This window comes from Pterocles gutturalis, unplaced genomic scaffold, assembly GCF_000699245.1.
Source record: "Pterocles gutturalis isolate BGI_N339 unplaced genomic scaffold, ASM69924v1 scaffold6901, whole genome shotgun sequence".
NCBI lineage: Eukaryota > Metazoa > Chordata > Aves > Pterocliformes > Pteroclidae > Pterocles > Pterocles gutturalis.
Genome location: NW_010105317.1, coordinates 7,179 through 18,839, shown reverse-complemented (window position 1 = coordinate 18,839; position 11,661 = coordinate 7,179). Strand labels below are relative to the sequence as shown.

The window sequence follows — 11,661 nt, the reverse complement described above, 5'->3', positions numbered from 1 at the left end:
TCTTTCCCAAAAGACTTATGCAAAGACTCCCATTGACTTCACATTTCTATTAGTTAAAATATCTGAGGACATGCTTCTAATTAATGTTCTCATTAGTTGCACTGCCTAGTAAGGCAACTGGGCATGTATCAGTCAGTTAACTATTAGCTGAATCAAATAGAACTAAATAGACACTGTGTTATTGCTCTTTTATGATTCAGAACTAAACCACAGCTACAAAGTCATCCTTATTAATAAAACAAGAAAAACAGACGTGGTGGACTAAAGGATACTGTCTGTACAGACATACTTTGAACAACGTTCACTAAGTGTAACATGTGACCTCATAAAGTTCTATCACACAGCTATTTATTGCCTTAGCCTGCATGTGGTTACTGACATGCTTTATTTTCTTCATATGAGCAGCTTGTAGTTCAAAACTAAAGACTGTCGTAGTAATAATGACTAAAATAATAAAAGTGCATTAGAATAAGACTGTCTTCAGAAACCTGACATTGTTACAAGTACTGTAAAGTATTTAATGAAAAGACAGGCCCTCTTCCAGAGAACTTATTATTTGGAAAACGTAGTAATACTTTTGTAATGCCACTAGAATCAGTGGAGTTACAAGACACAGCAGCAGTTGCCTCTTTCAATGTTAATTAGTTTTATGCATATCTCATATGAAGCTATATGAAGAAACGCTTGCATATTTTGCCAATAAGTCATAATAGATAACACAATAAGGTAATCTTACAGGACTATTAATAGATCTGTCTATAAATAGATAAGTAGGTAGATAGATAGACCAACTTTTTCTATACATTCTAGGAGATGTAACTCCCTACCTCTCAGGAGCTGTCAACCTGTGTTGAGCACAGTGAGTTTTCAATGTTTTCTGGAACACATAGATTTTTTAATCACCCAACTCAGCGCAGCATCGAACCACATATTTTAGATTGATTATATTAGTCATCTTGACTCTCAGATGAGACTGAGAACAAGTGTGTGTCTTTGTTACATGTGCAATTACCTGTATGTGTGCACCAACTGGATTTTTTTTTTTTGCATTAAAAAATATTTCATTGGTCTTCAGAGCTTATTCTCCTATTAATAAGTTCATGCCATCCATTAATATGATATCTATATCTGTAAATAATTGAAATAGATCTTTGGAAATTAGACCTGAAACAGATATATAGATAGTTAATCTCATCACTGAGGGGTGATTTTTTTATTTTTTTTTATAGTGATCTCATCTTCAACTGTTGATTAAGAGTGTGGAACTGTGAGCTTAACTAAAACCAAATAGACCTCTGCAATTCTGAAACAGTCTTTTGTGGAAAATAGAAATCTTTTTGTTTAGTTGGGTATCATTTCTCAGCTGATCCTATCTCTGCAGCTTCAAAAATGTTTAACCAGGAAAGAGAAACTTGACAAAATAATAAAAATGTGTTTATAAATTCTTCTAAGTGAAAGACTGTTTTATTTAAAGGCTTGTGTTTTAGGCAAGTCATGTGTTTATATCTATCTTTTTATTCCTTTATCTAGATAACACTGCAACAGTATTAACAAGAAGAAATGGGTTCCGAAGACAGGAACAGTCTGTTTTCTACTTGCCAATATTCATCATGGACAGTGGATCACCTTCACTTAGTAGCACTAATACCCTCACCATCAGAGTCTGTGATTGTGATGCAGATGGTATTGCTCAGACATGCAATGCAGAAGCATATATCTTGCCTGCAGGACTTAGCACTGGAGCCCTGATAGCAATATTGGCCTGTGTCTTGACATTGCTGGGTACGTCTTCTTCCTGTTACCCTTATTTACTGTTCAATGTAGAGTAGCAAAAGATAGAGGTATATATATTTATATAAGCTTCAACACCATCCCCGCACAAAATTTCTGTAAACAGGGACACCCAAAATTCTAAGCAGAACAGCATTTTGTATCGTGAGGCACATAAAATTTTAGTTTGGGATTTTCAAGTTCAGGTGCTTTGTTTCTATGTCAAGCTGCCTCCAGATATATATATGAAATAATAGTAAAAGAAAAAAAGATCACTTGCGTCAAATGTAATATTTAAGAGATAGACAATGCAGTTTATGGAAGTATTTGGTACATCACTTTTTCAGAGATATAACTATTTTTAAACATTTATTGATTTGCACAGAACAAAAGACATTCAGAAAATACAACATGTGTAATTTACAATGGGAATCATAATATTTAATTTAACATCTTCTAGAGAGCGATATTTTGTTACTTCTGCAACTGGTAGCACAGCTGGACTTTACGTTGTGCACTGAAACTGCAACAAGATAAGAGACAGCAGAAAACAGTGAACAGGGTGTGATGGGTTTGCCCTTGGCTGGGGGCCAAACCACCCACCCCCTCACCCAATCCAAACCCCCCCACCTGAGGATAGGGGAGAGAATTAAAAGGGTAAAGGGAAAAAAAAGGACTTGTGGGTTGAGATAAGGACAATTTAATAACTACAATAATATTGAAAATAATAATATATACAAATGAGTGATACACAGTGATACTGCCCCCCCACCCGATGACCAAGGCTCAGCCTGTTCCCAGCTAACGATCCCGGATCAGGGAGAGTCCTGAAACCACCCGCATGGAACGGAGATAACAGTCCGAGCGTCCTAGACCGAGAGCCGACCGGGGTGAGGGGAGGGGAACGCCTTGGGAGAGCAACCACCTGGAGCGAGATGACCCAGAGCAAAAGAGATCTGGAAACAAAAGGGATGATCTTCTGGAGAGTCCTCACCTATATACTAGGCATGACGTGTATGTTATGGGATAGATTATTGGCCACTCTGGGTCTCAATCCTGAACCTAAGATCAAATCCTGGGCTAGTAACTGGGGCTGTGCTCCCTCCCAGCTTCTCTGGTCTGCAGACAGCCAAGAAAAGCTGAAAGACCTTGGCAGCCGTGTAAACATCACTTTTTATCAGCTTTCTTCTGAGCCCAAGTACAAAACACAGCCTCTTGCTAGCTATTATGAAGAAAGTTAATTCTGTCTCAGCTTAACCCAGGACATAGGGTCAACATCCTAGTTTGGTTAGGATTTCTCACTTCATGCCTAGTTCTTAAACAAAATTACTACATGGTAGTAATAAATGCCCAAATCGAGGAGTAAAGATGAAGGACCATTCTGCATCTGCAGGATGCAGGTGAGCAAAAGTAGGGTCCTGAGGGAACTGGCAGATTAAATTGCTAAGCTACTCCATGGTATTTAGAGAAGCTGTGGCAGTCTGGTGAAGTCCCCACTAACTGGAAAAGGGGAAACATGGCCCCCTTTTTAAAAAAGGGGAAAAAAGCAAAACCCAGGGAACTATGGGCTGGTCAGTCTCTCCTCTGTGCCCAGCAAGATCATGGAGGGGATCCTCCTGGGAACTATGCTAAGGCACATGGAAAATCAGGAGGCAATTGATGACAGCCAACATGGCTTCACTAAGGGCAAATTGTACCTGACAAATTTGGTGACTTTCTATGATGGAGTTACAGCATTAGCAGATAAGGGTAGAGCAACTGATGTAATCTACCTGGACTTGTGCAAAACCTTTGACATTGTCCCACATGACATCCTTTTCTCTAAATTGGAGAGACATGGATTTGACAGAATGACCTCTCAGTGGATAAGGAATCGGCTAGACGGCTGCACTCAAAGAGTTGCAGTCAATGGCTCAACGTCCAAGTGGAGACCAGTGACAAGCGCAAGGGTAGAGCAACTGATGTAATCTACCTGGACTTGTGCAAAACCTTTGACATTGTCCCACATGACATCCTTTTCTCTAAATTGGAGAGACATGGATTTGACAGAATGACCTCTCAGTGGATAAGGAATCGGCTAGACGGCTGCACTCAAAGAGTTGCAGTCAATGGCTCAACGTCCAAGTGGAGACCAGTGACAAGCACTGTTCCGCAGGGGTCAGTATTGGGACTGGTGTTGTTTAACAACATTGTTGGAGACATGGACAGTGGGATCAAGTGCACCCTCAGCAAGTTTGCTGATGACACCAAGCTGTGTGGTGCAGTTGACACGCTGGAGGGAAGGGATGCCATCCAGAGGGACCTTGACAGACTTGAGAGGTGGGCCCATGCCAACCTCATGAAGTTCAAGAAGGGCAAGTGCAGGGTCCCACACAAATACAGGCTGGATGTAGAATGGATTGAGAGCAGCCCTGAGGAGGACTTGGAGGTGCTGATAGATGAGAAGCTGAACATGGGCCGCCAGTGTGCGCTTGCAGCCCAGAAAGCCAACCATGTTCTGGGCTGCATCAAAAGAAGCAAGACCAGCAGGACGAGGGAAGTGATTCTCCCCCTCTACTCTGCTCTTGTGAGATCGCACCTGGAGTACTGCATCCAGTTCTGGGGTCCCCAAAATAAGGAGATGGACCTGTTGGAGTGAGTTCAGAGGAGGGCTACAAAGATGATCAGAGGGCTGGAACACCTCTCCTGTGAAGACAGGCTGAGAGACTTGGGGTTGATCAGCCTGGAGAAGAGAAGGTTCTGGGGAGATCTTATAGTAGCCTTCCAGTACCTGAAGGGGGCTACAGGAAAGCTGAAGAGAGAAATTTTTACAAGGGTATGTAGTGATAGAGGATTGAGGTTAAACTCTCTTAACATAGTGTTTGAATGGTGGGCTGTGCACTGCAGATGAATCTAGCATATGATGACCTTACCACTGACTTTATTTGTCAAAGAATTTGACTTCCAAATTCAGCTATCTGAATTCATCACCACTGTTTATCCAAACTGGCATTTGTATGTGCTGTTATCACTTACAGTCTAAACTGTTCCTTTCAGGTACACTTCAAAGCTGCAGGCACAGTTTAGGCTGTGTTTGCATGCTAGCCCTGGCTTTGAGTCCTTCATTTTGGTACTGTACCTTGCTGCTGTTTTGTTACCAGCCAGGTGCTAGTCTTCACAAGGAAGAGGTGCCTAGTATTACTGCTTCCCAGTGAAACCCCAGTCAAATGTTATTGCTTGTCTGGTCCCAGAGACTTTCTTCTTCTCTTATTTGTTCCTAGAAGACATTTTCTGGGTTCAGCTGAATGGTAGTAATGCTAGGAATTTGCTTTCTCCTTTTTTCCTTTTTCTGTTCACATTCATTCATGAGAAAAAATCCTGAAGATCCACTCGCACAGCATAAAAAATAGGCTTCAGCTGTTGGCAAGTGGTTCTAGGATTTGGACCAAGGGATGCACCTTTCTGTCAAGAGTTTATCAGTGAAAAGAGGAGACAGGCTACTGGATCAACATTATTTTCTGAGTCAAGATTAACACACAGTGCAAATCCAGTCACATACATCAATGTTGTCTCAAAGTGAGTGCCAGTTGTAAAGCAGAGGAGTCATAAGATTTGCATAAATGTAATGGATACATGCATCTGGCATTACAATCTTGAATTCTCAACAAGCTCTTATCTTTTTAAAGTTAGTATGATGTACTTTGATATTTGTGCTTTCCCCATACATCCCTTTGTCTAGCAAGTAACCATTTGTCTTGCCCCAGGCTCAGATTGTCTCAGTGGAATTTCTTAGTATTCTCATTATTTTTACTTAAGCAACCAATCATTTTTAGATAAGCACAATGTTTTCACCGACGCTAAGAAGGAAGAATGTTACTAAATCATACTGATTCATTAGTTCAAGTTTTCAAGGCCAGGTTGGGTGGGGCTTTGAGTAACCTGGTCTAGTGGGAGGTGTCCCTGCCCATGGCAGGGGGGTTGGAACTAGATTATCTTTAAGGTTCCTTCCAACCCAAACCATTCTATGATTCTATGATTTTATGATTATAATTGCATATAACATGGTGTAGACTTTTTTTTTTAAACTAAAATAATTTTTTAAAGTCAAAAACATTTTACCAAAACCTTTTTCCCTCCTCATATTGACTGATAGAGATTAAATTCTAAATTTTATTCTACAAGAACATTCCAGTGCTTTGTTAATTACTCAAAACAACTTTATTCACTCTGCAGAGGCTATATTTTAAAGAAAAAAAAAAAAAGAACTAAAAAAAGTGCTTGCAATTTATTCTGTGAAAAGCATATGAAAAGCTACTTTTTATTCATTTTAGATTGTATGTAAGTTTTAGAGAAGAAGGAATTTTTTAACTCTCTGAAAATTATATGGTAATTTAATTCAAGGTAATTTGTTTTCCAGTTAGCGTCTTCCAGACACAATAACTACTTTTGTAACAAGTGTTTAGCATAAAATGTGTACATAAAATCACACACAAAAAAAGAATGTTCACCTGTAGATAACCTAATCATATGTGAGAGGTTAAAGATTTTCTTTGTATTGAAACAATGGAGATCTAGATTAACATAATGTTTTTTCATTACTTTTATCTTCCATAATTCTGAATATAATCTATTAGTACAATCTGTTTTGTTAGAAGCACTGAAGAAAGCCACCTATTAGTATGATACTAGAGTTTACAAGTTAATAATATATTGGTTAAAATTCAAAATACAGATTTAAATTATTATTTTTTCAGTTGAAATACATGGAATTTGTGGTTAACACAATACCTACAAGAACCCAATTAAATCAGCACACATAATTTTGTGATTCATAAGCAAGAAGAAACAGTACTAGTCATAGTGATCTTATTCTATAAAAAGGTAAATTGTTTACAGAATGTGATTATTTAGTATGTGTGGGTTTTGGTCTTGCAGTTTTAAAAGTGATAAATCTACAATTGTCTTAATTTGGGCATATCCATATTAAGTAATTTAAAAGGTGGTTGAGTATGCAATGCAGAAGCTGTTTTCTGAAATTTGTAAAGCCTATCAGGGTCACTCAGTGTGGGCATTTAAAGATCACAGTCACTTTGCAAATATCAGTCCAAACTGATTAAACAACAGTTATATATAAAGCTTGTCAACTGGGAATTAAATGCAGGTTTCCTGAGTCTTGGCCTCTGTAATCCCCGAATCTCATCTGACTATACTGGAAACTGCAAGGTATAACTAAATAGGTTATTAGTGTGCTGCTTAGATGACTGAGGATCTCCAATCTTCAGCTTTATGAATCTTGACACACCTAAGGCATAAACCAATGTGCAGATTTGCTCACAGCTGATGTGGCTTATTGCTTGTAGTAAATGTCAGGCTTAGGGGTACAGCGTATACATGGCATGATAATGCTTGTGATTTAGTGCTGTCCCTTACTGTATAGCTCTGCATGTAGTCTTCCGCCTCAGGTTGTCTCAGGGCTTTTATGGCTTCCTTACAATTATGTTGCAATTGCCTTGAGTACAAAAAGGAACATTAACACTAAAACAGAGAAGTATGCTCAGGTGACCTAAACCTGACTTATTAACAGATCATACCAAAATGGAAGTTTCATAATTCCATAAAGCACACTGCAAAATGGTAAAGCAAAAATCCACTCATGGTATTCAAAGGTGTTTGTTTAAAGACTAATTTAGGTGAACTAAAACTACTGATCATTACATCTATACTGACACAAGGATGAAACTATGTATTACGACAACTAATATAAATATGAATGACATTTTCTCTTGGCTGGTGTACCTGTTAAACAAAATCAACATTGCTAACAATTCAGGTAAATCAGAACAAAAAGATTAGTTTGGATCTATCTTTATTAGTTCTGGTTAGTCTTTATAGTTAGTTGATTCTAATATCAATTGGTTTATTTATTTGTTAAATCACATATGAAATAAGTATTGCCATTTCATCTCTTTAGCATGAGTTCGGTGTACCAATGTGGAGCCAAATTAGTGTCCTCAATGTGCAATACATATGTCCCTAAAGCATTTCCATTATTTCTTCTCTAAAAAGCATAAAATTATGTTTTCAGCCAGTCACTAGTTACTTAGTCTCTGATTTTGTGATAAATGTAGGAAAAAAACCTCTACTATGACTTAATGAGAAATGGATAAGCTTTAAAACCATTTGCACTTGATTTAGGTATCAGTAAAGTTTGTTTTGGGCTTGTATCCTTCTCTGCAGTTCCTGCAATGCAGCTAAAATCTTTGTTCATTTAGGGGTTAGTGTTCATAGCTGTTGGAAAGGCTAAAAATTAATAATCTCATAAAGCCATCTTAATGCTAAAATATTTAACTTTCAGAAAGACTCCATATTTTTCTTGGCTTCAAGCAAGTGTGAGATGTACAATGAATACTATATAAAACATTCATTGTATCTTGATTTTATTGTACCTTTAGGTGGACCTGCCTAATAAGTTTCATATTTTTCACTTATCAGCAAGTATTTAACTTTCAGAATGAAGTATGTTAAGGGGAACAGTGGTGTGAATATGTATTTATACTTGATTAAAATAAATTACTAGCTGCTTACTTATGTGGCAATAAAAAATTGTGGCAGTAAATGTTAAAAATAATAATTAAAGAGTTATGTCAATAGCAATCTTGGCTTAAAAGTGTATTTTTACTGTCAGCAAGATAATTTGTCTTTCACTTTAAAATATCTTTTATAATAAGGGAAAGCATTAAAAGTGGCGTGCAATTGCTGTCTCTATGATGACAATTTTATGTTCTCTGCTGTATAATTTACAGCTCAATTTGTATTATACAAATATCAGAATGTTTTGAAATTTCACAAAAGCCACTTTAAAGGTCAAAATCTTATATTGTCAAATAGCTTGTATAACTGTTGTTCAAAGAAAAATACCCCAAACTAGTGGCTTCTGAATTCAATACATAAAGCATGAATCAGGGAGATGCCGGTGCAAAAAAGTGAGAGAGTGATGCGGATGCTGTAGTAATATAGAGTCATAAGGCATCTGTTAGTAGATGGATCATTAGGTGTGTGCCTGGTAGCTACTGAAAGAAGGGGAAAAAATACTGCCCAATATATTTGTCAGAATTTTAGAAAAAAATTGAACTTGTTCCAGTTTTATTTTTAGACATATGTAGCTCCACAGGAAAATAAAAAGAATTGCAGAAAGTCCTCCTATGAAGTCATCTTATGCTTGAGCCAATTCCAAATAATACCATAAAGTCTGTAGACATATGATACAGTTTTCTGCATGTACAGTCTCTGAATGACTGGTTTATTCTAACCAAGTGATCCCAATATTAAATCATGCCTCACAATGACTAGATTGATATTGATTTTTAGAATTCCTCCATGAAAGGGACAACTTTCATGAATGGCAGTCTTATATCATACAGCTTATGGTGGCCACTTTTAAGACTACCTAGGGAAGCTCAAGCCTAATTTTATCTATATCAGTTTTTGCTTTTCCAGATGTTTATACAGCATTTACTTGGCGTACCAAAGTATTATAAGTAAAGATTTTAAACCTTAGCCATATGAATGCATATAATCACATATTCTTAAGAGTAAAAATAAACATTAAATCATAAGAGATTAATTGAATATGGAATGACACTTTTCAATGTACTGTTATTTTTACAGTCATAGCGGTGTCTGCTATTTTCTAGGAGTATCATTAACTCAGCAAATGTTATCCAGATGCTACAATATAGTATTAATCATTTTCTAGGAGGATGATTCACATTCCATCATGTTGCACAGATGGATGCAATATTTATATTACTGGTTTCATATTTTGTGTGTCAGCAATGTTGTTTCTCTACCAAAATGTATTTGAACAAGAGGAGCCCTGAGGTAGTTTCTCCCAGTTCTTTTGGCTGTCACTGCAGTTTAGTATTAGCTTTCAAGTGGAAAGAAACCTTAAGGATTAAAATTAAAAAAATAATTACATTTCTAGCACTGTCTGATCCACTAAACTCCAGCCTTAGCAGTTTTCATTAGATGTAATTCATAAGCCTCAAGTACAGTACTTTGTACTTTATAGGAAGGTGAGATCTTATATAGAGGCACTTTTAGTCCGTGAACTAAGACAGTCTTACTTTACACATTGCTTGACAATTCAGTGTTCTCCAATCTACAATTCTTTTTTTTTTTTTTTTTTTTCAGCAGAGATTGGCCATATAGTTTAACTCAGTCACTTCCCAAAGGTTGTTAAATTCTATTCAGTTACTTTACGAATGTGCTTCTATCACTTGGGCAATTAAGAGTTCAGGAAAAGGTCCTTTTTTTATTTCATGGCTGTGAGATTGTGAGAGGAAGAACCAGTCCTAAAATTTATGTTTAGCAGACAGCATACGATATAGCATTAGAGATGAAGACGTTAATCCAGAATGGTTTTGAAAATAGATTCTTTAACGTCTAAAAAGCCTATGGTTTAAAAGCTGTTTCAGAACCTGCTAAGTTTCAAATCTAACTGCATAAACTGGCTGCTATTTCGTTAGACCATATACATTAATGAGTACTTTCACCACTAGGAAAAATATGAGGAAACTTTAGCATTGCTAAAACTTCAGTCTTTCTGTGTTCCAGTTCTTGTCTTGCTGATTGTGACCATGAGGCGACGGAAAAAAGAGCCCCTCATTTTTGATGAAGAGAGAGATATCAGAGAGAACATTGTCAGGTATGATGATGAGGGTGGGGGAGAAGAAGACACCGAGGCTTTTGACATGGCTGCCTTGAGAAACCTCAACATCATCCGAGACACCAAGACCAGAAGGGATGTGACACCTGAGATTCAGTTCTTAAGCAGACCAACTTTTAAAAGCATCCCAGATAATGTCATTTTTAGGGAATTTATCTGGGAAAGACTAAAAGAAGCTGATGTGGACCCCTGTGCGCCACCCTACGACTCCCTGCAGACATACGCGTTTGAGGGGAATGGCTCGGTGGCAGAGTCACTCAGTTCTTTAGATTCAATCAGCTCAAACTCTGACCAGAACTATGATTACCTCAGTGACTGGGGCCCTCGCTTTAAAAGGCTTGCAGATATGTATGGGACTGGACCAGACTGCTTATACTCATAGCCTTGGAACCTTTCTCTGAAAATGCACTGAACAGTACTAAAACAGAAAACTCCACCTTACAGACTGAAGAAAGTTGTAAATATTTCTCCATTTTTAACCTTTTAGGTTTTTTTTTTGCCTTGGTGGAACATATCTTCATTAGACTTGTCCTAGGGACTGCACTGACCACACAGAATATGAGCATTTGGAGGCATTTTTGATAAAATGAAATGCTCAACCACCTTCAAATAGATAGCAACCCTCAGATACCTTCAGAGGCAACTCACTTTCAAGAGTATGTTATGCACTGTGACCTCCATGAGCCAATGATACTCTGTAGATGCCTTTGCAGTATTGCTATGTCTAGAACATGGAGTCTCTGGTATGAGATAAGTGTAAAAAGAAACAAATTTCCAAATATATCATTCAATACGACATTACAAAATATAGTATTTACAGATGCAAATTTTTTTAACACATTTTCTTTGCAGTGTTGCATGCAGCAGAAGGACAGACATGAAAACAAACAAAAGCTCAGCAGATCATGTTTTTTTCTTCTCCCTGTTTGTTCTCAGAGCTATTTAAGTAGAAGTCACTGTAATTTTCTGGGTGGTTTTATGAAAAATTACTGTTTGTACTAAGAAATTACACAATTTTTGTAATCAGCTTACTGAAGTAGTATACAGACCACATAAAATGAGAAATATGGAGGGCTATTCTTATGGTTGAAAAGTTTTGTGATGCCCATGTAGGTATGGAAAAGATGTTGCTATCTATTTTCTATTTTTTATTGTCTCTTCTGATTTGTACAGGAGAATTTATC

At 37.3% G+C, this 11,661-nt stretch overlaps 1 protein-coding gene across 1 annotated transcript in view; it reads left to right on the top strand.

Annotated features, from left to right (window-relative positions):
- Positions 1–10,923, top strand: part of CDH7 (cadherin 7, type 2) — a gene marked incomplete at its 5' end in the record, with an annotated part of 29,345 nt that extends 18,422 nt beyond the window's left edge. Inside the window, 2 exons of the mRNA XM_010087343.1 lie at positions 1,531–1,782; positions 10,366–10,923. Coding sequence (XP_010085645.1) covers positions 1,531–1,782; positions 10,366–10,859 — 746 coding nt within the window. The remainder of the gene's footprint in view (positions 1–1,530; positions 1,783–10,365) is intronic.
- Between the last annotated feature and the right edge of the window lie 738 nt (positions 10,924–11,661).